The sequence below is a fragment of the Pichia membranifaciens genome (assembly GCF_001661235.1).
Source record: "Pichia membranifaciens NRRL Y-2026 unplaced genomic scaffold PICMEscaffold_3, whole genome shotgun sequence".
NCBI lineage: Eukaryota > Fungi > Ascomycota > Pichiomycetes > Pichiales > Pichiaceae > Pichia > Pichia membranifaciens.
In genome coordinates, this window is record NW_017566984.1 from 610,834 (window position 1) to 638,272 (window position 27,439).

Here is a 27,439-nt window from a genome sequence, read left to right on the forward strand (position 1 = left end):
AAGTGCTTTTTGCGTCTCGTTTTCTTCTATTGCGTCTCTATCTTCCGACGACGGTTGTTTCTCGGGATGTCTCTGTGCCTCGTGAAGTGTAACAGACAGACGGGACTAAGCAGCCACTACACCGGAGCAAAAGACGGAAGAAAGCTCCAAGCGAAGAAAGCAATCATCCCAAACCAGCACGTCAGCCGGGGGTAAACAACGGCGGGATCAGAATCCGTCAGGCCCGCACCGCCTCGACAAAACGGTGAGCCCTCGAAGGTGGCTGGTTTCTGGCTCTTTGCAGACGTAGACGGGACGCAGACAAGACAAAGACAAAGCTGTTTCACTGTATACACGGGTGCTCTACGCAGGCGGGTGTGCCTCTACTGACAAGTAAACTAGAAACGGGCGAGGAGCCCGTCAGGGGGTCTGGCGGGACACTCAGTAGCCCTCTGGAAGGAGGCCGAGCTTGTCCATTCTCACGCGGACAGCGTTCCGGTGGCCGTCAAGACCCTCCACAGCGGCAAGGTCCATGACCGCACAACCGATGCTCTTGAGACCCTCCTTGGTCACGACTTGGGACGTGATGAACTTCTGGAAGGTGGCGGTGTTGACTCCACTGTACATTCTTGCGTAACCGTATGTTGGCAAGGTGTGGTTGGTACCAGAGGAGTAGTCTCCGCAAGACTCTGGCGAGTAGGCGCCGACAAAGACAGAGCCGGCGTTGTCCACCTTGGGCACCCAAGACTCTGCGTCGTCGATCTGCAAGATCAAGTGCTCTGGCGCATATCTGTTGGACATGTGGAACGCTTCGGCCATGGTCTTGACCTGAATTGTCGTCGAGTGCGCAATGCACTTCCTGACAATGTCCACTCTTGGAAGGCGTAAGGCCTGCTGGTGGACGGCCTCGTCGATACGGTCGACCTCCGCCGACGTCATATCGACCGCAAGGAGGATCACCTGCGAGTCGATCCCGTGCTCCGCCTGCGAAAGCAAGTCCGAGGCTACGAAGTCAGGGTCCGCGTGCTTGTCGGCAATGACCAGCACCTCAGAAGGCCCGGCAGGCATATCGATGGCACACAAGGCGTTAGAGTCGTTCGAAACAAGCATCTTGGCCGCGGTGACAAACTGGTTACCTGGCCCCATGATCTTGTCACACTTAGGAACGCTCTCTGTACCGTAGGCCATAGCCGCAACGGCCTGGGCACCGCCAGCTAAAACAATGCACTTGGCACCAACCTTATGTGCCACGTAGACAACCTCCGGCGTCAACTTGCCGTCCTTTCCTGGTGGAGATGCAAAGATGATGTCGCTGCATCCGGCAACAAGCGCAGGAACCGACAACATCAACGACGTCGATGGGAGGACAGCAGTACCACCTGGAATGTAGCAACCAACCTTCTCGATTGGTCTGGCAAATCTGGAACAGTAGACACCGGGACACGTTTCAACAGTCATCACCTCGCTTTGATTCTGTGCTTCGTGGAAAACCCTGATGTTTTCAAACGAGATATCAATGGCTCTCTTGACGGCGTCGGTGATCTGCATCATGCTCTCGTCGAATGGGGCATTCAAAATTGGCGTCTTGAGCTCAACTCTGTCAAACTTCGCAGTCAGCTCCAACAGTGCCTTGTCGCCCTCTTGCTTGACCTTCTCGACAATCGGAGTTACCAACGACATGATGTCTGCAGACTTCTGGATAGGTCTTTCGAGACATGCCTCAACTTCCTTGGCTGTCGCAGTCTCAGCGTTGATTCTGTTCATGTATATCTTGTCGTTAGGACCAATGACTCTTTCAGCAGTCTTAGGCTCAGCCGGTTTAGCTGGCTCAGCCTTCTTTTGTTCAATGAATTTAGGCTTGGCATCACCCTTTCTTCTTGATACCTTCAAAGCTTTCATGTCTAGATTCTTTTCGATGTCGGCGATGGAGACACCGTATTTGACGCATCTGGCCAATGCGAAATAGAAAAGGTCCGCAGCTTCCCACGAGATCTCCTCCTTCGTCTTAGCATCTGCCAACTCTTCAGCTTCCTCCTTGATCTTGGCGTTTAGCAACTCCTCGTCGTTGAACAAGCGTTTCGTGTATGATCCTTCTGGAGCATCTGATTTACGAGAAACTAAGGTCTTCTCGAGGGCAGAAAGGCCCTTCAAGTTACCGAAACAGGAATTCGTGTTCAAGTGGCAAAACCCTGCACCGGCCTGTTCGACAACAACCTTCAAGCAGTCGTTATCACAGTCGGCATCTAAAGAAACCAACTTCTGCGTGGCACCGGAAGTGGCGCCCTTGTACCACAAACCGTGCTTACGGGATTGATACACGCCGGTCTGGGTCTTAATGGATTCGGAAATGGACTTTATGGAGGAGTAGACCAAGCCAAGACATTGGTTGGATTCGTCGAGAACTAAGGTTGTGAAAAGGCCATCCTGGCGGTCAGTGACCAACGAAGGAACGAGAAACTCAACAATTGGGTAAGCAGACGCATTCTCGTACTCGGTGGTGAGAAGCTTGGAAGGAACAATTGGAATGAAGCCGTTTTTGACGGCCTTTTGCAAATCGGACAACGGAGCCGACGTTGGGGAGTAGACAAACGACACGACGTTTTCGTCGGCCTTAGCTGGCAAAGCGTCCAGTGACGTGTAGGCCAGCGATGTGGCTGTCTTAGCAACAGGGTTTGGTAACGAGATCCTGAAGGTGATTCTGGCGTTTGGAATCTTGTCGGCGATCTGTGCACCCTGTTCCTCAGACGCAAAGATGCTCACCACGCCGTTGTTGTAGAGAGAAAGAATAGCATCGATGGTCTCGTCTGTGACGGCAGACACCTTGAGGTCCACATAGACATTTGGCTTGCCGTACTTGGCCGCCTGTATGATCGACTCGGCGTTTGTACCGTCAAACTCGTAGATGGCCTGTCCGACAACAGAGAGTTTCGAGTCAACTCTGTCCGCAGCAGTGTAGTATGGTAAAAGTGGATACACCATTATTGCGTGTGTCTTGTTTTCGTTCTTTCTTTGCTAGAGAACGAAAAAGTGTTACTATAACGGGAGAAACAATAAAACGTACAGGGAGTAAAGTATATATATATAGGAACAAGAGATCCGCCGATATGCTTCTGACATCTATCGCAGCATGATTTCAGCCAAATGAGTCAGCAACAGTGGAAAAAAAATGGCGAGAAATGCGGATAAAAACTGACGAGGCAGCACCCCGGAGTCGGGCAACCGCTAGTTGTTGAACAAGAACTGCATGTCGGCGGCACTGAGCTGGTTGGCGGCCCGCTCGTCTTTGTCCAAGGTTGCCTTGACCATGTTGGCCTTCTTCTCCTGGAGCTCGATGATCCGGGACTCAATGCTGTCCTCGATAACGAGCTTGACGATCCGAATTGGCCGGTGCTGCCCTATACGGTGGATTCTGTCAGCGGCCTGGCCCGTGTCTAAAGAGGGGTTCCACCAGCTGTCCAATATGAACACCTGGTTGGCCTCGACAAGGTTAAGCGCCACACCTCCGGCCTTGAGGGACACGAGGAACACCTCCACGGAGGGCGTCTCGAGAAAATACTTGATGGTCGACTGTCGCTGTGTCGGAGTCATCGAACCCTGTAGCTTAACGGTCTCGAAGCCGGCTCTCTTCAACCTCCACTCGACGAGGTCGAGCATCGACGTGAACTGCGAGAATACGATGGACTTTGTCGTCACCCTGTCCGAGCGAGACTTGTACAACTCCTCCATCAAGGCCTCGACCTTAGTGGACGACTTCCAGCTGCCGCCCATGTCAATCCTGTTCACGATCGAGCTTTTCTCCACCGCATCCATGTCCATCTCGATGGCAGCGGCCTCCAAGTCGATGCTGAGGCCAATATGGCACACGGGGCACTTCAACTTTGATGTGTCTCCGTTGAAACTCTCCACGTACTCGGAGATGCAGATCCGACAGAACTTATGATGGCATTTGGACTCGATCGGCTCTTCTGCTTCGTCGTCGCAAAGCTGGCAGATGATAACCCCCAGCAATACCTCCATGTCAAAGCCATTTCCCTTCTTGGCACCAGGGCCGCCTTTCTTTCCTGGCACTTTCATTCTCTTAAGAACCAAATCCGGGTGATCTGCAAGTTGTCTCATCCGTGTAATCAAAGTGAAGATGTTTGCATAGTTATTCAACACAACACCTTCGGAAACATAATCGTCGAATTGACGCTTCGAGTTTGAGTAAAGAGATTGGTAAAGATCTTTCTCCTCTGGGTTGAAAAAGTCTCTTCTGATCTCAACAATCTTTGGCGGCAACCCCAAGTCGTCTGCTCTTTCGACCTTTGTTCTACGAATCATAATCTGCCGTAGCAACAACTGGATCCGATGAAAACTCTCCTCTCCCTCAAATTGTAAACCGTACTTTTGGATGTTCTTCAACATGAAATGATTGAAGAAGTTCATATGCAGCATGGGAGCATGTCCACATTGTGCGCATACTCGATAATCGGGGAAGTTCCACTCCTTCGAAGTGCACGGACATTTGGTGCAGAAATACTCACAAAACGGAGCAATGTCTAAAAATCTAATCAATGAGTACAATTCACCGATACGGTTTTGCAATGGTGTACCAGATAAACACCATCTTTTTTCACAGTTTAAGTAGTCACACGCCTTGGCAGTTGAGCTGGTTCTATCCTTGATGTTATGAGCTTCATCAAGGATGACTCTATAAAACTTCTTCTGATGAAGAATACTCTTCTCCTTCACCTTTTTGGCCTTCTTAGTGAACCCGTATCTCTCCTTCCGATAACAACTCTCCACCACGGCGTATGATGTCAAGATCACATCAAATCCATCTAGCTCAGACAGAGATTTGGCTCGGCTTGCACCGTGGAATAATCCAACCTTCAAAAAATTGTTTGTGTGCGTCTCGATCTCAGACTTCCACTGCATCAAAGCGACAGTCGGAGCAACAACCAGGTTCGGACCCTTAGTCGTGTCGTTCATCATTAGGGAAAGCATCTGTATAGTCTTACCCATACCCATCTCATCTGCTAAAATTCCGCCTTTGTACTCGTTGGCCTCCTCCTGGCGAAGCATCCAGGACAAACCTTCTAGTTGGAAATTCAAAAGAGTAACAGCCATGTTCTTCGGCTGTTCTGCCCTTTCCACCTTCTTTGCAGCCCGTTCCTCCAAACGAGGGAACACGTCACGTAACTCGGGATGCGACTCGTAGAGCTTGTTGGTACGTCTCTCAAAAGGCGTCAACTTTGGCTTGGGCTCCTTCTTCTTCTTCGCCCGCTTGGCAGGGGCCTTCCTCTTTTTTGTCTTCTTTTCATCCTTCACAAATCCTCCTCCTTCTCCTTCCTCTTCTCCTTCCTCTTCTCCTTCCTGTGGCTGCCCCTCTTGCTCCACCTCTATCGACTCGTTACCGTTTTGATCGTCGAGCAGCTCGGTCACTTCGTCTTGAAGTTCCAAAACCTCAATTCCCGGACCATGTCTACCGTTGTTCTTCGATGGTTTTCCGCTGAAAACAACTATATCGTCATCACTCAGCTCTACAGGATTGAATTTTTGGCCACGGCTGCGGTGTCCAGTTATGACAATATCGTCCACGTAATCCTGATCCTCGTCGTCGTCATCGCCGTCTTCAATGTCCTCGTCGATATCCGATATGTGGAAATCTTCATCTTTATCGGAGTGACTGATCTCTTCCGCCTTCACGTCACCATTATTGTCAACGCCATTTTCCTCGACATCAGCCACATCCGTATCCTGTTCCTTCTTCACGGTGCTCCTTGTTCGTCTTGATCTAACTGGAACATTGGGCTGGTTCACACGCGTCCCGGACTTCGTCCTCTTTCTTGGTGGCACCATTTCCGTTATGATAAACCCTGCTTCAATACCAACCTCGACCTCGTCGTTATCAGAAAGCAAAGATATGAAGTCCTCGTGGGTGTAGACAAGTTCAGCCTGTCCTCTTCCCAGATCGTTCGTTTCTTTTTCCTCCTAATCATGTCTGCGGAGATCCAAGAGGCAAAAGAAAAAGTTCAAAATAGCTTCGCTCGTTATGCTGATAAAAAAGCATACTGGTATCGCGGGCCCGGGATTTGTCATCCACAAAGAATAATAGACACAAATTAGGAGTTAGTTACAAAGATAAAGACGGAAAGCACACACAGAGAAAGTAAAAGAAAAGGCAAAAAGTGGTACAGAAGCTAGAGGTAATAAATAGTATAATTAAGAAAGTAAGAAAGAAGAAGGAAAAGAAGTAATAAACATAAAACAAGTAAGATGAAAGTAATAGAAGGCTGGAGAGAAGTAAATAGATCCAACTACACCTTGTCGAAGTCCCACAACAGATTGTAGTCGGCATCCTCGGTTTTGAATTTCTTGATTGCAGCAGAATCGTCGTCCTCGTTTTTCACGGGATAGACACTCACCAGCTTCCGTTTCTTGGCACAGTCGGCGTCCTCGGGGGGAGTAGGGTAAACCTTCAATCCGTCGGTCTGTTTCTTCGTGTTCCAATTCCACGGGCTGTCGGGATCGACACCCCATTTCTTGTCCTCTCCTCCGCAAAGTATGGACATCGTTTTGCGCTTGGACTGTCTTTCCTGAACAAGCTGCACAAAACTTTTGGTGCTGCCCGCCGACATTGTCTGGGAGCATTTGTGGCCGACAGGTGTGGCTGGGGCAGCGCTCAGAAAAGAGGGCGAAGGATTCAAGTTCTTGCTGTCAAGAGCTCTGAAACAGCTGGCAATACAGTCAGCAGAGATTTTGCCGGTCCATGGAAGGATCTTCAGCTCCTCTGGAGATAATGCGCTAGGGTATTTGGCGACCGGTGTCTTGGCATTCAAACCGATAGGAGTCGCAAGGACAGCAGAAGGTGTTAACACCTTGCCTCCGTTATTTCCGTTATTTTTAGTTCTGATGAATCCCGGGATTCCACCATTGGTGCCATCCAGAGAAGAATTGTTGGCATTAGAAATGATGGCCTTTTCTTCGCTTTCCAATCCCAAAGTATCACATAACGTGGATAGGAAATACGCTGCAGCTCCTGATATTGGCTGCAGATTTGCACTCGCAACAGGCGATGATGCTGCATTCGATGGTTGAGTACCTGATGATACTAACATACGTCTCCGGGCTCTTGCAACATCTATAGCCTTGAATCTTGCCTCTTCCTTCTCCACATTTTCGTTGTTGACCTTTAGAACAGCCTGAATTTCAGCACTATTCACGTTGGATGGGGAAGCGGCTGTTGGAGCAGCAGTAGCTCCTACAGTATTACCTGCAGCATTTCTGTTAGGTGCAACCGTAGTAGAGGTAGGTGTGCTAGCAACCGTATTACTTGAGGCAGGGGTATTAGGATTTGAAATCTTGCCCACACTTTTTGACGGCTTCCGCTTAGGTTTTTTGATTTGTGAAGGGGTAGATGCAGAAGAGGAAATAACAGCTGGCTTCACAGGAACATTCTGCATCGGAGGTGCATTCATCGAGGGATACAGTTGAGCTCCATTTGCTTGTAGATTGTTCATGACCGGTTTCATGTTGTCGCCACCCGGCTGGATTGCAGATGGAGTAGGAACCATTAAATTACCGGTGGCATTCATATTGTTGTTCCCCTTAACGTTGTTCATCATTTGAAGGTTGAACTGGGAAGAATCAGCATTAAAGCTGTCCTGTACAGGTCTATTTTGGAAATTTTGAATTGTAGAAGGGGTCAGCGTTGCATTTGGAACTGGTGCTTGGTTGAATGTTCCCTTAGGTGGTACATTCCCAGCCAGTTCCATTTGCTGCTGCAGCTGTTGTGCCCTCACCTGCTGTGCTTGAACTTGAGCCTTGACGATCTTACTACTTTGGTCCTTCACAAACTGCAGATACTTTTTGATCTGGTCATGGATCCTGTGAATCAAATTCTCATCAGCCACGTACTTACCAGAAAGACTCAACTTCTCTAAAATTTGTTTTAGCATGAGTTCACTGTACATGATTCTTTTAGTTGCATCACGTTGTTTCGTGAGGAAGTAGAAATTCGGTATAATAATGCTCTGGCACAAAACCATCAACTGTTTGGACTGCTTGGCCAAACCCAACACCTTTCTCTTGTCGTCATCGGACAGGGTAGTAGTCATGTCTTTCAGGTTGATCGGAGAAATCAAAGTCTCATGGTAAATTTCCTTCAAAGCGGTCCAGTCTTCATTTGTAGCCTTAAGACCAGGCAACAACTTAGCACCAGACGAGTTTGTATTAATAAACTGGTTAGCTGGCATCTGGTTACTAATGGCGTTTCCAAACTGGTTTTGATTCGTGGGCAACTGCTGTACGGGATGGGTCGGAAGTTGCTGCGATGGATAAACTTGGCGTTGTTGTTGCTGCTGCTGTTTCCTTGCCGACGACTGTTGAGCTGCTTGTTGTAACGAGTATTGAGGTTGCTGTTGCTGTTGCTGTTGCTGTTGAAAGTTTTGTGGCAACTGTTGTTGCAGTTGCTGTTTGGGAGCGGCAGCTTGCGGTTGTTGCATCTGAATAGGAAGCTGGTTCTTTACCATCAGCTGAGGATTTTGGATTGTAGGTGAACCAAAATTTGATACACCTTGATTGGTATTGGTATTCAAGTTCTGCATACCGATCAAAGGACTAGACAGGGTGCTCATATCAATCGAGTTGGAATTGGCCATGTGTTTAGGAACCTGCAACGGTAGCTGCATGTTATCATAATTTGCCGATTGTTGAAACATGTTTTGTGTGTGTGCCTGTTGTAGAACAGGTGAGATCATTGGATTCTGGTTAGCTTGAACGTTTGGCTTCAACTGCTGCTGCTGATGCTGCGGTTGATGCTGCTGCTGCTGTGGTTGTTGAGGATAATGGGGTTGTTGCTGAGGCGGCTGCTGCATCTGCTGTTGTGTTGACTGAGGTTGTTGCTGTTGCTGTCTCATCATCTGCTGCTGTTGTTGTTGTTGCTGCTTACTCGGATCTTGAGAATCTCTGTTTGTGTTTTGCAAGATATGCAAAAGGTATTTACGAACATAAGCAGCCTCTTGTTCTGGAGTCAGTGTAGCAGGTAGTTTTCCCAAACTCTGAAGCTTTCTGATTACTTGCAAAGCCTGAATCTTGTATGCGTTGATCTGAGCCTGTTTGGCTTGAGACAACTGCTGACTATTCGAGTGGGATTGAGCTTGTGCTGCCTGTGCCGCTTGGGCTTGTGCCTGGGCAGCCTGGACTTGCGCCTGGGCTTGTGCTTGCGCCTGAGCAGCTTGTGCTTGAGCCTGAGCAGCTTGTGCTTGTGCTTGTGCTTGTGCTTGTGCTTGTGCTTGAGCAGCTTGCGCCTGCGCCTGCGCCTGGGCAGCCTGTGCCTGTGCTTGGGCCTGGGCCGCTTGTGCCTGTGCCTGTGCTTGTGCAGCTTGAGCTTGCACCTCTCTTTGCCTGTTCATCATAAGAATCTGTTGAGGATTCAGAGAAGCGTTGCTCGAGTTGGGTTGCGGTTGTCCTTGCTGTGGCTGCTGCTGTTGTTGTTGTTGGGGTTTTGGCTGCTGCTGCTGTTGTTGTTGAGGCTGCTGCTGCTGGGGCTGCATGTTTGCGTAGTTCTGTTTGAAAAGATTCACGTGCATCATGTGCACGTTCCTGATGGTCTGCAATTCCTCCTGGCTGAGCTGGTTGTTTCTCAAGTACGGCATGATAGTCTGCCAGGTGTTGAGCATTGGCGGAAAAACCTTTGGTAGCTTATCGAGCAATTCCTTAGGAATTGGTGCCGTGTGCAGGTTGATCTTTCCACCCTGTTGCGGTTGCTGCAGTTGTTGCTGCTGTGGTTGTTGTGGTTGCTGCGGTTGTTGCTGTGGTGGTGCTGGTTGGTGGTGCTGGTTGAGATTTTGCTGCTGCTGAGTCCTTGCCTGCTGCATCTGCGGAGACATGTGAGGCGGCATCTGCTGCGGCATCTGTTGGGGCATCTGCTGCGGCACCTGCTGCTGCTGCTGCTGCTGGTTGGCTCTCCTGGCCTGCGTCAAGCTGGCGATCTTCGACTTTAGGAAGTCCACGTATTGCGACTTGTCCGACGAGTGGGAGAATGCATACTTCTCGAACTCCTCGGCTACGGGCCTGACCTTCTGCGCCGAGAAGCTCGGGCCCTGGATCTTCTGCAAAGACGTGATCAAGACCTTGATGAACTGCAGCCGGTCGTTCGGCGAGATCTGCAGCCGGAAGTGCTGCTGCTGATTGTTCGGCAAAAAGCCCTGGTTGGAGCCGTTCATGGTGCTGCCGGCGTGTGTGCTGCCTGCTGGCTGGAATGCGTTGGCTAACGACGGTCTCTGTGCTGCTGGATCGGCTTTCGTAGGCTGAAGCCCTGATAGATAACAGAGGGGGCCTGTGGGAGACTGATGGAGCGTGCTGGGCGGGCTCCGGGAGATGAGTTAGGCGGTGCTGCTGCTGCTGCTGCTGCTGCTGCTATTTGGGGGCTACTGCTGCTGCTGCTGGCTGTCCACGGCGACTACCTCTGCAACAGACACTACGACCAGCAGAGCCTTCTTCCGTCTTGGCCTTGCTCCACCCTCCCTGACAGACGGCCAAGAAAAAACACCGCCTTCTGCGAGAGATTGTAGGACGGAGAGTGCGAGAAGGGGGAGGAGGTTAGACGGTCTCCTGGCGGAAGATCGGGGGTCGAGTGGGCTACAGGTTGGATGGCTGGCTAGGGTACGTATTGCTTTACAGGGTGTGTGATACACAGTTGTAGATAGTGGTAGTGGGTGGTGGTCGTCGGGGGGGTCCCGTGGGGCCCGAAGGCGGGCGTCAGCACGGAGGCTGCGACAGGCCGTTCAGACGCCGGCGGCGCCGGGCACGTTCTCTTTGCCCTTGAGAGCAAGCAGCAGGTCTCTGAACTTGGTCTTGTCCCGGAGGTTCTCTGTGTCGACGGCGTCGGAGTTGCGGTCGAGCTTGAGCAGCTCGACGGCCCGGTCCCACAGAGTGCCGTGCTCGAGGAAGGAGTCTCTTTTCTCGAGGAAGGCGGCCTCGGCCTTCTTGGTCTCGGCAATGGCGTCGTCCTTCTTGTTGTTGTAGTTCTCGTAGAAGTCGTCGATGGCCTTCTCGGCCTCCGCCTTGACCTCCTTCAGCTTGCGCTCCGCAATCTCGTCCCGCTTCGCCACCTCGAGCTCCCGGGTCTTCTTCCACTCCTGCACGTGTTCGCTCTCGTCGAGCTTGAGGTCCCCGAACTTGTTCACCACGGCGTGTTCCGTGGCGCCGGTGTCGTGGTCCAGCGCAGCGTGTGCCTCTTCGGCCGCCTCCGCTGCGCCGCCCACCTCGGGGAATTGCGACTTGAAGTCCTCGAACTCCTCCTCTTCGTCGTCGTCGTCGTCGCCGGTCTCCTTCAACACCTCTGCGTCGTTGGCCGTCGAGAACTCGTCGCCAAGCACCTCCTTCTCCCGTGAGAGGAAATCCGATCCAGGGGCCACGTCGCCGGCCCCCGCCGTTGTGTCGTCGATCTCGGGAAACTTGTCTGCCATCGTGTGTACTTCTCTTTCTATGCGTTGCACTGGCCTCTGCGTCTCTGCTGCCCCCCAATGGCGGGTCCGGGCCAATCCACACCAGCAGCAACCCCCTCCTCCCTCCTCTCAACACCCTCTTCTCCCCCGTCCACGGCCAGGAGGCCACGCTCAGCAGCTCCGCGCTAGGCGCTTTGCCTCTCTGAGGGGCGTCCGTGGACGGGTCGACGCTCTTCGACAGGACCAGGAGACGGAGAGGAGTGGGTCACGAAGAAGGGCGGAGAGACGGGGTGCAGTGCATCGCAGTGGTGGACATCTCTGGTGGACATCTCTGGTCAGCACCTCCCCTCTGCCCGGACGAACGAAGCAGCGAAAAGGCACAATCCCCTGCCACCATGTCGTTCTCCGAAGACAAGGCCAGACAGAAGCTCAACCAGCTCGACAACACACAGCAGTCGATCCAGACTACGTCGCAGTGGTGTCTCTTCCACTACCGGCACTCGGGCGACATTGTGGCGTTGTGGGTGACGATGTTTCTCAGCCCAGACCCGGCGATCGAGCAGTCGGAGCCCAACTACAGACTCGCCATGTTCTACCTCTGCAACGACCTTGTGCAGTTTGCCAAGAAGAAGGAGGCCAAGTACAAGTCGTACTTGGACGACTTCCTGCAGATCATGCCGCAGATCATCGAGAGCGTTGCGTCGGACAGCGCCAACGCCCACTTGAAGCAGAAGTACTCGAGGGTGTTGGACGTGTGGAGAGAGCGGGCGGTCTTCCCGAGCGGGTTCATCGCCGAGCTGCAGAGCACCCTGAACGGGGCGTCGACAGGGAAGGCCGCCGCCGCCAGCGGTGCAAGAGAGCCCGACCGGCGTGAGCAGCCTGACCGGGCGTTCAGAATCAGACCCAATGCGTCCGCCAGTGCCAACGGCAACGGCGGCGTCCACCCCGCCGCCGCCAACGCCGGCCCTCCGCAGGACCCGGACAGCCACATTCCGGGCGAGTTGGTCACCACGGTGCATAAGTACCGGGCGCTCGACGGGCTCCACAAGTCGTACAAGGCCAGCTACATCGAGTTCAACAGGCTTGCGTCGAAGCTGCTCACGGAGGACGGCGGGAACCAGGCGCAGAAGACGACGCAGCTCAACAACCTCTTGAGCTCGCTCTCGTCGTTGCAGAAGGGCCCGGCGGCGCCCGACGCCGCCGCCGGCACCGACACCAGCGTCTACGAGAGCACGGGCACGGAGCTGCGGCGCCTCGAGGACGCCGAGAAGCTCGGCCTCAGCATCGAGGCCCAGTCCAAGGACATCGCTGTGCTCCGCACAGACTTGGCGACCGAGCTGAGACGGCTGGCCAGCGAGTTGGACGACTGGGTCATGTTGGACCGCAGCAAGCAGCAGCAGATCCGCAAGCTCGTCGCCGACGTGCGGGCCAAGAAGGACGAGCTGGCCGCGGAGCGGGACAACGTCGCCGTGTACCACTACGGAGACGACGCCGGCGAGAGCGTGCCTGCCTACGCCGACGACAACGACAGCGACAGCGACAACAACAGCGACACCGACACCGACACCCCCGACCCCGACACCCACGCCAAGCGTGGCCCTGCCGACCTCGACCCCGCCGAAGACGCCGACCCCACCGCGTCCCCGCCCTCCCCCAAACGCACCAAGAAAACCGTCTCCTTCGCCAACGACACCCAGACAAGGGTCTTCGACAAGGACGACTCCATCCAGCCCTCCGAGTCTCCCAAGTCCCCCGAGTCCCCCGAACCGGCCCACCCGGCCCAACCGGCCCACCCGGCCCAACCGGCCCACCCGGCCCAACCGGCCGACCCCGCCGACCCCGCCGACCCGGCCTCTTCCTCCAACGACCACGACCTCGAGGCTCTTCTGGGCATGCTCCACTAGCCCCCGGTCCCGGCCTTTCCTGTGTATTATCTAGACCTCTGTAACATCTACAACACCTCGGCAAACGACCCCCTCTCTCCCCCGCTTACGTCAGCGTCCCCCGCTCCGAGGCCCGGATAAACTGCGAGAAAAAGAGAGGTGCATGACCTAGGTGGTGGAACGGGGGGTGCCAGACGACAGAGGTCCGTGAGAGACGGGGAAGAAGAGCCGGTGCGGAGGGAGGAACAACAGCGGGCCCGGCTGGACAGGCGTAGAGCAGCAGAACAGCACGGCAAAGCATCAGACACGGACGATCCGGAAGGAAACAGCGCAGAAGGCACCGGACAGACCCGTTTGGCGCATCGAAGCTGGCAGCCAGAGAGACACAGACACAGACACAGCAGGCAGGGACAGATCGACGCAATGACGACGAGCTACCTGGACACACGGAAGCGGCGGCTGCCGTTTCTCGAGGTGTCGCAGTCGTCCATCGAGTACATCAGCACACACCTGAAGGACGCGGGGCGGTGTGCGGGGCCGGGGTGTGGCAGAGGCCAGCAGGCGTCGGAGGAGAGAGACATGGACAACATCATCACGTTCTGGACGACGCTGACGAAGGCGAGCGAGGTGATCCAGAACGGGCGGCGGCTGGAGAACCTCAGCTGGCGCTTGATCAACCGCAAGCTGATCCTGCACGACGACATCACGCCGGCGGACTTCTCGGCCATCGCCAGCGTCTCCAAGGGCACCCGCTGCAAGGAGCTGCGGGAGAGCCACCACAACCGCAAGAAGCTCCAGAAACGGCCCGGCGGGGCCGCCGGGTCCACCGAACACATCCCCACCTCCTCCTCCTCCGTGCACACGGACTCCTCCTCCTCGCTCAACACGTCGCTCGCGTCCAGCTCCTTCACGCAGAGCAACGCCAAGACCGTCTCAGCAGCAGCAAAGAAGAAGGCCGGCAGCCACCTCTCATCCCCGTCGGCCCTTTCGCAGCCGAACCCGACAAACGTGTCCCGCGTACCAAGTCTCTTCCGCAAGACATCGTCACAGACGCACTCCGCCACACACACCCCGGACGGGTTCTACGAGAAGCCCGTGAACGAGCGCAAGACGCAGTTCTTCATCGACCACTCGTCGCCGGAGTCCTCCTCGATGAGTCCGCCGAACTTCTCGCCTCATGCTGCGGCCAGGGAGTCCATAGTGGACGTCATGCAGAGCTCGGTCACGGGCTCCGGCGGTAAGGCCAGACAGGACAAGTCTCCCAAGACGTCCTCCAACGGCCCGCCCGCGGGGAGCGTTGTGACGTCTTTGTTTGGAGCCAAGAACAACAGCATGCACTCGCTGGTCAACCAGGTCCAGAGAAACCAGTCCAGACGGCCAGATCCAGCACTACCTAATAACACAGCCAAGCAGCCGGTGGAGTCGAACGCCCACCTGCCCCCAGGTAACGCCAGATCGGAGCTGCAGCTTCACACAGGTGCCAGACTGAGTTCCAGCTCGCTTTTCGTAAAGGATCGAACGCACACCCCAGATAAGCCACACAATTCTTCCAGCGAAGCGCCGTCGAAACAACAAGTTAGTTCCCAGCAACAGCAACAGCAGCAACAGCAGCAGCTACAGCAGAGACACCAGCATAGACTAAGGCAATTGCAACAGCAGCAGCAACAACTACAACAGCAACGTATTGCAAACAATCCACCCCTCAAAAAACTCCCAGGTGACTTGAAAACTGAGGTGAAAACGCTGAACCTGCAAAACCTGCAAATCAAATCAAATGCCTCTCAAGTATCCATGGCGTCAGCAGCTTCTTCTACAAGGTCACATGCATCTCAGGCCTCCACAGCGTCGCTCTTTCCTAATAAAAAGTCGAACCACAGTGTATATTCGCTAACCAACAATACATACGACGACGACGACGATGATGACGATGATGACGATGATGATGATGATGATGATGATGACGATGACGACTCCGGATGGTCCTCCTTGAGTGAAGATGAGGACCACGCTGAGGAAGAAAACGAAGAAGGAGGATTGAGCTTTCAAAAGCAGACTGTCGTGACGGACGACGAGGCCGGCAACAAGACGAAGCCAGTTCTTAAAAGAAGTTTGTTGAGTGGACTGTTCTTGGACCAGATGGGTAAACAGCAGCCTGATACCAACACAGAAGAAGGCAATACGACCGGTAAACTTGAAAGAGCTCCGGGTTCTTTATCACCTAGAAAGAGTGGCGGTGCCCAAATTGATACCAATGGTGATTCTATTTCTTCCTTGTTCTCAGCTGGTGCCAAACAAACAAAAGGTCATTATGATTCTCATCACAGGTCTAACGCGCCTCCAACCGCTGCTACCCTTCTACCAACAGCCTTAGCTACCCATATGTTTCTTCCAACTAAAAATTTCCAGACGTTTCAAAGTGTACAACGTCAACAATATTCCGGACAACCACAAAAACCGCAACAAATAGGTCAACAAAAGCCGCATACTAATCATCATTCACCACACTCCCAGCAACAACAACAGCATCATCCCCACCATCAACATCACCACCACCATCAACATCAACATCAACATCAACATCATCCACATGCTGAGTCTTCAGCAGTGGCCACACAACAGAAACAAGTTCCTGTTCTAGATAACGAATTGAACATCACCAAACTCACAAAGGATAATATTGCCAAATACGCCAACGCTCAGGTCATCAAGCCAGGCACCGATGCAGAAGGTGAACCGGAGGTAGAATACGCATCGAGTATCAAAACATCCACTTCCTCTATTGACATACCCGGATCAGAGAATAGAATCATGAAAGAGCAAAGAAGGAAAGAACGACAGCTTGAGATGAAGAGTAAGAAACTGGCAGCTGGAGATAATGGTGATGGTAATGTTGTGCCTGCCCCTGGACAACTACCTTCCAATTTAGTGGACTCCATATTCAAGGAGAATATGGCGTTGTTTGGACACCCGTCTAGAAATGCGACAACATCAAGCCTACATGAATCGGACGTACTGGATGACCCGGACTCGAGCTCCACGGTTGTGGAAATTGCAAAGCATCATCTTGATGCAGCAAATTTGATTGAGAAGGGAGAAGATGACCCGGTATCCATGCTGGAGAAAAGAGCCGCAGTATTCACTTCGGATGGTTTCATTGACGATAGTATAGTAAGAAAAATATATGGAGGAGATGTAGATGACGATGAAGATAATATGAACTATCATGCCAGAGGATGGTGAAATTTTTGTAAATTATGTATTTTGAACATGTTAGTTAGCGTATGTACCACCTATTGTCAATATTATGAGTAGATGACACCAAGTTTATTCGATGGAGGTTTAAATTCGGTTTTACACTAATGTTATCTTATAAAAGTATTTACATGAAAGAAAGGACGTCAACTGAATATGATTGCTTTCAAAGCTTCAGATCGGCAAAGGAAACAACCTTGTTGTTAGCAAAGCTTTGTGTAGCGGCAATGGTAGAGTCGGATTTGGCTGCCTCTTCGACCTCGAGGTCCAAGGCAGTTTTCTTGAAAACTTTCTTAGCCTTGCTACCACCAACAGTGATCTGCTTGACGTAGTCTGAGTCCGCCAAATAACCGTTTTTTTCGGCGTCAGAGTAGAACACGATGTCTCTTCTGGCAATAGGTCTGGCTCTGATTGGGACATATCCCTTGTTTTCAAGGAACCAGTCTGGAGAATGGTGGGCTCTGAATCCAAGTCCACGACTGTAGTATGCTGCGGTGAACTCACCGCCGGCCTGCTTAATGGTTTCCATTGCAGGTTGTGATGCTTTGGTCGACTCAATCTTGATTGGAGCAGTGTACTTGGCTGCGTCACCCAAAATGACCACTCCGTCCTTCATGGAGCCTGTTATCAATCCGCAGTCTTTCATGTGTTTCATAGTAAGGGTCTCTCCCTCGGCAAGAAAGTCGAGCTTGCCCTTGTCGTAGAACTCTTGAATTCTGCAGAGCTTTAACTCGTTGAGCTCGAGCTTTTGATGACGGTAGAACCCACGCTTAGGAAAAAGTTTCCACAATGGGGTCTGACCACCTTCAAACCAGTTTGGCACTGATCCACGGGCTTTTTGACCCTTCTGACCACGACCAGAAGTCTTACCAAGTCCGGAACCTGGACCACGACCAACACGTCTCACACGGTTCTTGGAATCTTGTGTAGGTGTCAAACGACCCATCATCGACACCGACCTACTCTGAACAGCAGTCCGGATGTTGAGGGCCTCAAACGAACGAGCTAGTGACGCGAGCATTATTTGGTGGTGGTATCTTCTTCCCTTGTCTCTGGATCTTATTCTGATAACAACAGGGCCGCCATCTCTTTCATTCTTCTCTTCTCCATCCACCTACATTCCGGCCTACATTTTCATCGACCCTCTCGACGACATTTTTTTCCTAAACTCCAAAGTGCTGACGTAAGCACCATGGCTAAATTCTCTACACATTGTACTATTTCCTACTTAAAACATACTTCTACTGTACCGGCTGAGAAGATATACCCCAAAACCCCCTAAAGTCCTTACCAGAAAACCCACTTCGCCAACATCCAAACGGTTGCAAGAACAGGGATTACACAAAGGGTTGGGAGGTAGACGTGGAGGATTTCCCACGACGAATTGAGTTTCAGATCCAGCTCGTACTGGTGGACATCTCCAGCCTCAAACTGGCCGTTCTTGTAAAAGTATTCCATGTCTTGCTCTTTGATTTGCCACTTCTCGGTGATCCAGGAGTTCAAGAGCTGCATCTCACGCTCCTCCTCCTCGGCGGGCACAATATCGTGGGAGCCGCTCAGGTCCATGCCTGGAACTTCCTCTTTCAAGTTGTACTCGTCCACCAGGATGCTGATATTGCGAGGTGATTCACCGAGAATGTATATTTTCCACAACGTAAAGATGTCCTGAGCCATTTCGTCCTTGCCGTGCTCGGAGTAGCCGATGGTGAAGTCGATGATCTTCGTGGTGGAAGGCGCAAGCTCCTTGCATGCGACGTAGAGCCCCTTGACACGGGGTAACAAAACACAGTCTTGCTTGGGCAGGCCAATCTTTTCTGCAAACTTGTGGGATTTGTTCCGGTTGTTGTGGCTCATGTTGGTTCCCTCGGGGAAGATCAACATCCAGAACTTGGTGCTCAACTGCTTGATGGTCTGGAACTGCTTCACCATGTAGCTCTTGTCCAGCTGCCAATTCCGGCTCAAGAAAACAAAATGGTAGTTGGTCATGCCGTAGCCAAGAACCGGCAGCTTCTCCAACGACTTCTTCATGACAATGAAAAAGTGATCCGAGCAGTGGTTCAAATACGCAATGAACCAGAGGAAAAACCAGTCAGAGTAGATCTGGTGATTGGAGATGATCACGGCAGACGGGTCAAAGTGCAACTCGTATCTGTTGTTGCCCTTCTGGTCCGGCCTCACCGTGATGTATCTCTGGCGCAACTCATCCGACTTGAAGCTGAGGATGATCTTCGACGGAGAAGAAAACATGCTTGTGCAAAACGTGAGCAAGATGACGAAATTTCTTTTCGTGTAATCCAACAACTGCTGGATCCCATTCTTGTCCCCGAAATAGAGCGTCAAAAAGAGAAACTGGCTGAATACAATTGACAAACATCCTGAGAAGAAGAAGAACCCGAGCAAACTCAACCTGACAAGCGTCAGTGGCAAATACACCACCGTCTCTAGCGTTTTGAGTCCCTTCGCAACAGACATTCTGCGTAGTTCCCTGCTGTTTTTGTGTCCACTAGTATTTACAGTTACACCTCCGACAAAAGCCTACACACACATCTACGTGCACTACAAACGCAGTAAACATACTGCAGAGGGGTCTTTTCCTACTCCTCATCCCGCCCTTTCCTTTATCGGAGCCGTCAAAAACGCTCCTCGCCAGCCGCCCGCCCCCGGTCACGTAAGCATCTCGAAGAACCGTCTGCTCCGGTAGAAGGAGCCGACCACGCTAAGCTCGAACACGAGAGGCTCCAGCTCAGCCAGACAGGCCTTCAGAGCGTCCGGCTCGTGACCGTCCCACACCTCTACAAAGAAGACGTATTGCCACGGCTTGTCGATGCTTGGTCTCGTGGTGATGGTCTGTAGGTTGAGGTTGTACTTCTTGAACTTCTCCAATATGTCGCAGAGGCTGCCGAAGTCGTCGTTTCTCTTGATGAGGAAGGTCAACAGGTGCATCTTTTGGTTAGATGTCCCACTGTTTGTATCCGGGGTGAAGTTCAGAGCGGCCTGGTGCCCGCTTTGGTCCAGGTATGCGCTGTCGGGCCCAAGACACAAAAACCTCGTGGTGTTACCGGAGAAGTCTTCGACGCTGGGAATCTTGATGGGCACGTTGTGGATCTCGCTGGCGGTCGAGGAGGCAATGGCTGCTGTTTTCTGTCTCTCCTCGGGGTCACTGACGTGCAGCAAGTTTTCCACAGCCTTCGAGGTGGACGAGGTGTCGAGCTTCTCGACCTTGATGTTGTTGTCGAGCTCGTACTCGGCGAGGAAGCGGCGGCACTGTGTCCACACCTGCGGATGGGAGTATATCTTGGTGATCTTGGTGACGTCGTCGGCGAAGGTGATGAGGTTGTGGTGGATAGGCACAAACTGCTCAGAGATGACCGTGAACCTTGGGGTGTCTGTCGAGACGACTTTTTTTGCCGACTCGGAGGCACTGCTGGTGAACCAGTCCCGGAACAGGTCGTAGGTGAGCACTACCTGGCCGTTTGACGAGTTTTCAAACGGCACCAGTGAGTAGTCTACAGCGCCGTCCTGCACCGACGTGAAGCACGCCCCGATGCTCTTCTGAGGCTTATACACGACGTCCGTGTTTGGCTGCGACTCGTATTCCTTGAATTGTTGGATTGCTGCCTGTGCAGATAAAGAAAAAGACGGTACAGAGTTAGTGATACGATGCACATGCGGACGGGATCAAACGGTTTCCCATTTCCCACTTTTCACTTTCCATTCTCGAGTTCAACGTACCTGATGCGAATATGTTCCTGGCGGACCTAAATACCCGACGGTGATTACCCTTTTGTTCCTCGTCATGTCTGCGGTGTACGCCATGGCTGGGTCTATTCCCTGACGTGGTGCATGCTCATGACCTCCAGCTGACTTGATGGATGGATGACAGTTGATCTTCGATTTCATGTCACCCATGGTGCTCACTATCTAGTGCCAGCTATCGGCGCGCAGACCTTCCTTGCCTGGAAAGTCCCCGGGTTTGTTCGTTTGGGCTATAATCAGAGTATAATCAGAGTTACGTCGTTGGGGCTATGGCTATATACAGCGTGTGGAAGACTCAGTTATCCAGCGATTGGGAGAGCTCGATGCACTTCTCCATGGAGAAGCCTGGCGAGCCGCTGTTGAAGTCCCGCACGAGCTGGACTCTCTGGTGCTCGATGTCGGAGTTGGTCCTAAAGGCCCCGTAGAATCTCTGCAAGTTGAGCAGCAAGATCTGGGACTCGGCGGGCGTAATCGCAGCGTCCTTGTCGACGTGGCCGGACATCAACACAATGCCCTTGTCGTCCTCCAGCTCCTGGTGGAAGGAGAGGGTTGTGTGCGGTCTGGCGTACTCCTTGTGCAGCTTGTACTCCATCAAGGTCGTGATCATGCAGTGGGTGGTCTTCGGGCCCACGAAGGACCACTGGACAAAGTGCACCTCCATCGGCGTGGTGTCTGCGTCCGCGGGAGCCCTGTCGGCCTCGTCCAGCTGGGCGTCTGCCTTCGGGAGCGGGAGCACAAACGTCGGGTTGGCCCGGGCGTGCCCGTACATCACGTCGAAGGTGTCCCCCGGCACGACCGCCACGAGCGACTGCGGGTCGCCCTGGAACTTGGCTCTCCACAAGAACTCGATGTGCTGCACGTCGAGCTCCCGGATCTTCTCCAGCACAAGATACGAGTCGAGCGTCTTGTACGGTTTTGTCGGCGTCCCCGGCTGGATCGGGTCCAGCGTCTTCTTCTTCCCGCTCAGCGAGTCCCGCAGGTTCACCGCCTGCTCGTAGTCGTCCAGCTCCTTCAGCGGGTCGATGGCGTTGAGCTGCTTCTTCGTCTGCTCGATCGTGTCCTTCATCTCCTCCATCAGTCTCTCCGCGCTCTCGAGCCCCTGCTGCTTTGCCCGGGCCTCAAGCTTCGCCTTATAACGCTCCAGCACCTGTTTCTCCGTCCTCGGCTTCGACTGGATGAAACGCACGTTTGTGACCGACGCCGTTCTCACCGCATGCTGCGCAAACAGGCTCCTGTTCTTCGTCCCCAGCTTCCCCGCCGCCGACAACGCCGTCCGCATCGTGTTCTGTGAAAGCATTGTTCTTCTGTGCTTGCTTGCTGTCGTCGAAGCTTGTGCTTCCTCCTCTTCTGCCCCTCCGTCTCCCCTCCTTCGTCTGTCAACCTGTCTTCTCCATCCTCCACCAAGCAGGGAAAAAGGCCGGCGGCGCCGGTTCGTCCTGACGCTGACGTAAGCGCCCGTTTTCTTGCCCTCCGAGGCTTATTTTCGCTTTCATTTCCTTTTTGGGCTTACATGGACACGGTCAGGTCCCATTATGGGGAGCTACCCTTTTCGGGCAAGAGTAAACAGAAGGTTCCTGGAGGCAGACGGCCAGATGCAGAGACAAGAGAGACACTTGTGGTTGGAGCAGGTTTGAGGCAGAGGGGGGAGATGAGAGAGATGAGGAAGAAGAAAAAGAGAGGCGGTGTGTGCTTAGCTTGTAGAGAAGACACGCTTACAGAAAACAGAGCAGAGTAAGGAGAGCCAAGGGAGGAGACGGTAACGCCAGAGAGCATATCGGAAACGGACAGTGTCGTCTTATTGCTTCAGAGAAAAGGACAGTAAGCAAGAAGCAGAATGGAGAAATCGATTGTGACATCGTTCATAACAAAGGACGCAGTACAGGGTGGCGGGGAGGCCACGAGAAGCGGCGGGCTGGTGGCGTCGTCGGGGCTGGTGATGCACAAGAACACCAACGGAAACTTGGAGATACCGACTGCGAACGGGAACCCGTTCTTGGAGTCGACGAGGTTCCGGCAGGGGACGTTGTACGAGATCATCTTTCCGATTATCGGGGGGTTTCTTTTTCTGTACGTGCTTGGGGTGGTGGTGAACAAGTACAAGGCAAGCCGGCAGGCGAAGGTGGTGGAGCCGTTCGACAAGGACTACGAGTTCACGGATTACACGGGGCCGGAGCTGAGGAAGAACAGAGGAGGCCACGGGGAGGACGAGCTGGAGAACCCGTTCAGCGACCGGTACGAGAGCTCGAACAAGTCGTTCACACACAAGAAGAATCTCAGCTCGGTCGACTTCATCTCGCAGTACCGCCGGTCCATGGACCACCTCTCGGGCGTGACCGCGGCGCCTCCGTACAGCAACCACCATGCGGACGACAGCTTCACCAGCTTGAGTCTGCAGCAGCACCCGGGGCTCCAGCACTCCAAAAGCCAGTCCATAGGGTCGGTGCTTCAGTTGAACTTCAGCCAACAGCCGCAGCTTGCGCCGCAATCACAATCGCAAAACAACAGCAGCGATCCCGACAACTCTGTCTTCTACAGCATGCTGGGCACAGAGTCGCCTGCAGCGCCAAACGACAGCACCAAGGCTGAGACAGACAGCAAAGAAAACAACACAGACAAAACCTCCTTCTACTCCATAGCCGAGCCAACCAAGGCTGCCAAAAACGCAACGGTGAACATTCCGAATCATAAAACACACTTCCATCACAGGAAGTTGAGCTCTCTCGTGTTGGACGAGTTCATCTCGACGGGAGAGTTGCCGGCGTTGACCGACCAGCCACGGACACTCCACGACATCTCCTACGAAAACGGTACTAGCAGCAACAACCCCATAATGCAAAACGCTAGAAACAACGTCTCCGTGGAGAGCCATTCGATGTTCGAGGACACCAGCTTTAACAACTCATACGATATACCCGAATCTGACTACGCTGTTAAGCACGCGGTTGTCAGAAGTCCTTCTCCAAGGCGAAACAATCACGTTGGAATGTACGCACAAAGCTCATCCAGAAGTCCAACGAGAAGTCCGGTGCGGAGTCCTAATAGAGGTGCATTCAACAATGTGTAAAGCATATCACCATTTCGCTTTATCGTTTTTATAACTGTTTTTTTTTATAAAAATATGAGTCTTTATAATGGTTATATGATAATTAACACAAGGGTTAGTGAAATTTTGTAAGTGTATTTCTACTAGGATAACAAGAGAAGAAGAAGAAGAAGAAAAGAGGGAAAAGATGAACATAAAGTTAATAGGTAAAAGAGTGGATAAGTGAGTTCATGGAAAGAGGAAAGGAGAGTGGGGATCAGTCGATATATCATTGGGGCTGGGTAATCAAGCAAGGACAGCTGGACTAGAAGCGGGACCTCAGTCACATTATAGCACAACTACTGGAGCTTCCCGAGTTGTCTGCGACGGGTTGGCCGTTGGCCGAGGCTGCGCCTGGTCTCGCAGTCAATGCAATCCGAGCGGCTTCGGTGAAGACCTCCTTCACGCCTCTGTTTTTCATTGCAGAGCACTCCAAGTACCTGAGGGCGCCTATCTGCTTCGCCACGCTGACACCCTCCTCGTAGGTAACCAACTTCTTCAACTGCCCGTCGTTGTTATATGCAGAGGTGCCGCCCAAATTGTCGGCACCATCGTCGCCGTTGTTGGTGTTGGCGTTCTCGGACTGTCTGAGATCCGCCTTGAGCGCCACAAGAATCAGCTTCACGCCTTCGCAGTGCTCCAAGATCTCGCCAACCCACTTGTTCTTCACGTTTTCTAGCGAGTCCGGAGAGTCTATCGAGAAGCAGAGAATGATGCAATGCGTGTCGGAGTACGAAAGCGACCTCAACTTGTCAAATTCCTCCTGTCCCGCCGTGTCCCAGAGCGAGAGCTGGATCTGCTGGCCGTCTATGAAAATGTCGTGGATGTAGTTTTCAAACACCGTAGGCTCGTACACCTTCGGAAAGTATCCTCGTGTGAACACGTTCAAAAGAGACGTCTTACCACACGCACCATCTCCTAGGATGACGATTTTTCTTTGTACTGTAGTAGATCAAAAGCGGAACTTTGTTAGTATACGTTTCCCATCCGGGTACCGGGAGCCATCACACCCTGTGCAGCCCTTTCAGGGCAGAGAACGGAACGAGCGTGAGCAGATTGAGGTGGCCGGGGCTCGTTTTCAAAAACGCTGGCGACATACCTGGCTTCGGGGGGCTTCCGCAGAAAGGCATTGTTGTTTCTGTTGCACTGGACTCGGCAGGTTCTTCCAATGGCTTGCTGCTGCGGTGAACTCTGCTCTGTGCTGCGTGTCTCCCTAACAGACCCAAAACATCGCTTAGATCAATCAGCCACCCAGAGCAAAAGGGCCAGAAAATGAAATAAAGTAACACGACGGGGGCGTGGGAAAGAGACACTGGAAGACTGTTTTTTAGGTCGATGGGCGCGGCTCAGGCGGTGAATGGTGTTGAAGATGAACGGGACGAAGACTACAACGGACGACAGAGAACAGTGGATAAGCGGTGCCGGGAACTTTCTGAGAGCAGCAGAAGGGTCACAGACGATGCGTGAGAAAAGAGTTGCAGCAAAGAATGGGAAGCGGCCTTCGTTGGGGCAAAACCCGTTGTTCAGGGCGTTGCACAGCGGCGGAAGAGAAGCCAGGAAGGTGGACCAGCAGCGTGGCCGGGACGAATACGACGACAGGGAGACGCAGCGGGGGAGGGCGCCGAGGAACGAGCTGCTGCAGCGTCTGGATGGCGGCAGCCGGTTTGCGAAGATGACGTTCTCGAAGGGAGCCAGGCTGCACACGGAGGCACCGCCGAAGCAGAACGCGTTGGCTGCGGCCCTCGGAATGGGTGGCAGAGGAGGCCGCAAAGCCGGCGCTGCGGGGCAGAAGGGCAAGAAGAAGGTTGATGGTGGCGGAGCAGTTAAACCGCTTCCCCGTGGGCCACGGGGGGCGGCCCCCGGAGGCCGTACGGGTAGTGCTGGCAACGGCGAGGTCCGTGGGGCCACGTTCACGGGCAAGAAAGCGCACGACATCACGTTCCGGAACGCTTCATTGCTTCCGTTCCTGCGGATCGAGAACCTCACGGAGGACGCGTCGGAGTCGGACATCACGATGGTGTTGACGGAGCAGCTGGGCACCGTGTTGAAGGTGCTGAACATGCGCACGACGCACAACAAGGTGCCGTCAGTGACGGTCGAGGCGTTTTTCCTACACGAGGACCAGCTGCAGAGCTACATGGCGGCGCTGAACGGCGTCACGGCCGACGGACGGGTGCTGAAGGTGTCTATCGGGTATCACTCGACGATCATCAACTCGGACCAGCTGTGGAACGGGGTGTTGGAGGAGGTGAGGCTGCTGCGGCAACAAGCGATGCGGCGAGGCCAGAGGCCGCAGAAGCCGCAGAGCCTAGGCGTGCGTGGAACGTGAACGATATCCAAGAGGATGGAAAGAAAAAAAGGCTGGCTTTTGGCGGCTTTCATAGATATATATACTAGATAGATGTGTACAAAGCTGGATAAATGATGATATTATTGTTACCAAAGGATGGGCAAACACTGGAAATGTAAAAGTGAGAAAAGTCAAAGTCCCGAATGCAAATAGAGTCGTGATTATCAGTTAGACAACAGCTGTTTGTCCTTCTCATTCTGTACCAGGGAGTCCCAGCTCAAGAAATGTAGAGGCCTTGCATAGTAGTAAAAGTCTTTTTCGTTTTCATCGTCGTACTCGGAGTCGTAGGATTGGGAATTCAGGTCTCCCTTGTGGTAGCCGGTGGTTGGACCCTTGAACGTCAACTGCGGCATCACCACGATGTCGTCGACCTGAGTCGGGCCTCTGGCCAGTGTGAAGAGCTTGTAGCTGAAGATGGAGGAGGTCTCGGGCCCGAAAATCTGTTCCGGAATGAGGTCCTTCTCTGTTCTTGCGACCCTGTGCACTACCGGGTTGTTCAAGTCATTGAAGTAGTCGAAAAGGGTGTCTGTGAAGATGGAGGCGCTTGTGAACTGGATTAGTGGCTCGTCGTTGGAGTCGACGTTCTGGTACGCCTGGTTCCAGTCGATGCTGGCGATCTCCTCGGCCGAGTTGTAGGAGGTGTAGACAATGCGGGCAATCAACTTGGCGAGAAACGGGTGGTGCGACTTCGCCCTGAACACCTTGGTGCTGAAGGTGAGCCTGCGGTTGTACAAGATGTCCCAGTTGACGTCGTTGTAGTCGACGTCGATGCCGACCATGAACTTGGTGGGCTTCAACGTCGACTGGTACCAGTAGCGCAGCGGCTTAGCGTCCAACGTGTCGATGTCCGCGTAGACGCCTCCGCTCGTGAACACCACCAAGTACTTCAAGAAGTCGTACTTGAGTCTCGTGTCCTTCAGCGAGTAGTACGCGTCCACCACCTCGGGCATGTCGTACGAGAAGTAGTCCACGATCTGCTGCTCCGCCTCGTCCAACGTGATCAAGTTGTGGTTGTACTCCAAGTTGGCAACCCGCCACCTCTCCATGTGCGTGAAGCACTTGGACGGGAACTTCTCGTTGTCCGCCCGGTACTTCCACAACTGCCAGATGTTGTTCTCGATCTCCCCCGCAGCGTCGAACGGGAAGAAGTACCGCAGCCGCTTCTCAATCGACGCCATGCTCTTCGTGTTCAGGCTCGGCGGCGAGCCCCGGTAGAACGAGAAGTAGCCCGTCGTGTTCGCCGTGCCCGGGCTCACGAGCCCCAACGCGTCCATCTGCGACGTCACCGACGTGCTCATGAACACCGTGCACAACACAAACACCGTGGCGATCGACACAAGCAGCAACCTGAACGTCTTCGCCACCACAAGCACGCTCCGCAACGACGTCTTCAACGTTTGTCCAGGCCCCGTCTCTCCTGGCTCGGCCGCATGGTTTCCTAGCCGTCTGTACATATGTGTAGCTCTCTCTATCGCTCGGTCGCTCTGCCTTGCACTAGTCCGTCGGCCCTGTGCTCCAATCCTGGTATCACGTACCTGTCGTTTCGCCAAGCCCGCTATACCTCCACACCAACCCCCATCTCTACTTCACCATCCATCCACCCACCCCTGGCTCAGACAAACAAACAGACCAAACCCGTCCATCCACAGACATCGCTGAGCTTTCGCAGCAAGCGCCCAGAGCCTCGAGAGCCAGCGGCGGGCGC

At 53.2% G+C, this 27,439-nt stretch overlaps 13 protein-coding genes across 13 annotated transcripts; 4 read left to right on the forward strand and 9 right to left on the reverse strand.

Moving 5' to 3' along the window:
• Window positions 1-420: 420 nt before the first annotated feature.
• PICMEDRAFT_72559 (hypothetical protein) lies at window positions 421-2,958 on the reverse strand (the record flags this gene model as incomplete). Its single annotated transcript, XM_019164234.1, has 1 exon — window positions 421-2,958. The coding sequence occupies one exon, from the start codon at window positions 2,956-2,958 to the stop codon at window positions 421-423; it is 2,538 nt and encodes an 845-aa protein (XP_019017608.1).
• A 243-nt stretch (window positions 2,959-3,201) lies between these two features.
• Window positions 3,202-10,187, reverse strand: PICMEDRAFT_72560 (hypothetical protein; the record flags this gene model as incomplete). Its single annotated transcript, XM_019164235.1, has 2 exons — window positions 3,202-5,916; window positions 6,285-10,187. 2 exons carry the CDS (start codon window positions 10,185-10,187, stop codon window positions 3,202-3,204), a joined length of 6,618 nt encoding a protein of 2,205 aa, XP_019017609.1.
• A 561-nt stretch (window positions 10,188-10,748) lies between these two features.
• Window positions 10,749-11,432, reverse strand: PICMEDRAFT_72561 (hypothetical protein; the record flags this gene model as incomplete). Its single annotated transcript, XM_019164236.1, has 1 exon — window positions 10,749-11,432. The coding sequence occupies one exon, from the start codon at window positions 11,430-11,432 to the stop codon at window positions 10,749-10,751; it is 684 nt and encodes a 227-aa protein (XP_019017610.1).
• A 374-nt stretch (window positions 11,433-11,806) lies between these two features.
• PICMEDRAFT_72562 (hypothetical protein) lies at window positions 11,807-13,315 on the forward strand (the record flags this gene model as incomplete). The annotated part of the gene is made up of 1 exon (XM_019164237.1): window positions 11,807-13,315. The coding sequence occupies one exon, from the start codon at window positions 11,807-11,809 to the stop codon at window positions 13,313-13,315; it is 1,509 nt and encodes a 502-aa protein (XP_019017611.1).
• A 137-nt stretch (window positions 13,316-13,452) lies between these two features.
• Window positions 13,453-16,534, forward strand: PICMEDRAFT_63411 (hypothetical protein; the record flags this gene model as incomplete). Its single annotated transcript, XM_019163473.1, has 2 exons — window positions 13,453-15,170; window positions 15,291-16,534. The coding sequence occupies exons 1-2, from the start codon at window positions 13,718-13,720 to the stop codon at window positions 16,532-16,534; spliced, it is 2,697 nt and encodes an 898-aa protein (XP_019017612.1). The 5' UTR covers window positions 13,453-13,717.
• Window positions 16,535-16,712: 178 nt separating this feature from the next.
• Window positions 16,713-17,567, reverse strand: PICMEDRAFT_11494 (hypothetical protein; the record flags this gene model as incomplete). The annotated part of the gene is made up of 1 exon (XM_019159808.1): window positions 16,713-17,567. One exon carries the CDS (start codon window positions 17,565-17,567, stop codon window positions 16,713-16,715), a length of 855 nt encoding a protein of 284 aa, XP_019017613.1.
• Window positions 17,568-17,974: 407 nt separating this feature from the next.
• Window positions 17,975-18,934, reverse strand: PICMEDRAFT_21606 (hypothetical protein; the record flags this gene model as incomplete). The annotated part of the gene is made up of 2 exons (XM_019162215.1): window positions 17,975-18,101; window positions 18,141-18,934. Coding segments are annotated over 2 exons (921 nt in total), but the record flags the coding sequence as incomplete, so codon positions are not given.
• Window positions 18,935-19,210: 276 nt separating this feature from the next.
• PICMEDRAFT_33800 (hypothetical protein) lies at window positions 19,211-20,344 on the reverse strand (the record flags this gene model as incomplete). Its single annotated transcript, XM_019162846.1, has 2 exons — window positions 19,211-20,164; window positions 20,279-20,344. 2 exons carry the CDS (start codon window positions 20,342-20,344, stop codon window positions 19,211-19,213), a joined length of 1,020 nt encoding a protein of 339 aa, XP_019017615.1.
• Window positions 20,345-20,597: 253 nt separating this feature from the next.
• Window positions 20,598-21,581, reverse strand: PICMEDRAFT_33633 (hypothetical protein; the record flags this gene model as incomplete). Its single annotated transcript, XM_019162833.1, has 1 exon — window positions 20,598-21,581. One exon carries the CDS (start codon window positions 21,579-21,581, stop codon window positions 20,598-20,600), a length of 984 nt encoding a protein of 327 aa, XP_019017616.1.
• A 64-nt stretch (window positions 21,582-21,645) lies between these two features.
• On the forward strand, window positions 21,646-23,734 carry PICMEDRAFT_131094 (hypothetical protein). The gene is made up of 2 exons (XM_019160018.1): window positions 21,646-22,976; window positions 23,094-23,734. Exons 1-2 carry the CDS (start codon window positions 22,137-22,139, stop codon window positions 23,364-23,366), a joined length of 1,113 nt encoding a protein of 370 aa, XP_019017617.1. The 5' UTR covers window positions 21,646-22,136; the 3' UTR covers window positions 23,367-23,734.
• Window positions 23,517-24,627, reverse strand: PICMEDRAFT_131043 (hypothetical protein). Its single transcript, XM_019160017.1, has 2 exons — window positions 24,484-24,627; window positions 23,517-24,326 (listed from the first exon to the last, which is right to left on the reverse strand). Exons 1-2 carry the CDS (start codon window positions 24,512-24,514, stop codon window positions 23,668-23,670), a joined length of 690 nt encoding a protein of 229 aa, XP_019017618.1. The 5' UTR covers window positions 24,515-24,627; the 3' UTR covers window positions 23,517-23,667.
• On the forward strand, window positions 24,524-25,805 carry PICMEDRAFT_130993 (hypothetical protein). The gene has a single exon (XM_019160014.1). The coding sequence runs from the start codon at window positions 24,742-24,744 to the stop codon at window positions 25,711-25,713; it is 972 nt and encodes a 323-aa protein (XP_019017619.1). The 5' UTR covers window positions 24,524-24,741; the 3' UTR covers window positions 25,714-25,805.
• A 1-nt stretch (window position 25,806) lies between these two features.
• On the reverse strand, window positions 25,807-27,370 carry PICMEDRAFT_131018 (hypothetical protein). The gene has a single exon (XM_019160015.1). It carries the CDS (start codon window positions 27,186-27,188, stop codon window positions 25,899-25,901), a length of 1,290 nt encoding a protein of 429 aa, XP_019017620.1. The 5' UTR covers window positions 27,189-27,370; the 3' UTR covers window positions 25,807-25,898.
• Between the last annotated feature and the right edge of the window lie 69 nt (window positions 27,371-27,439).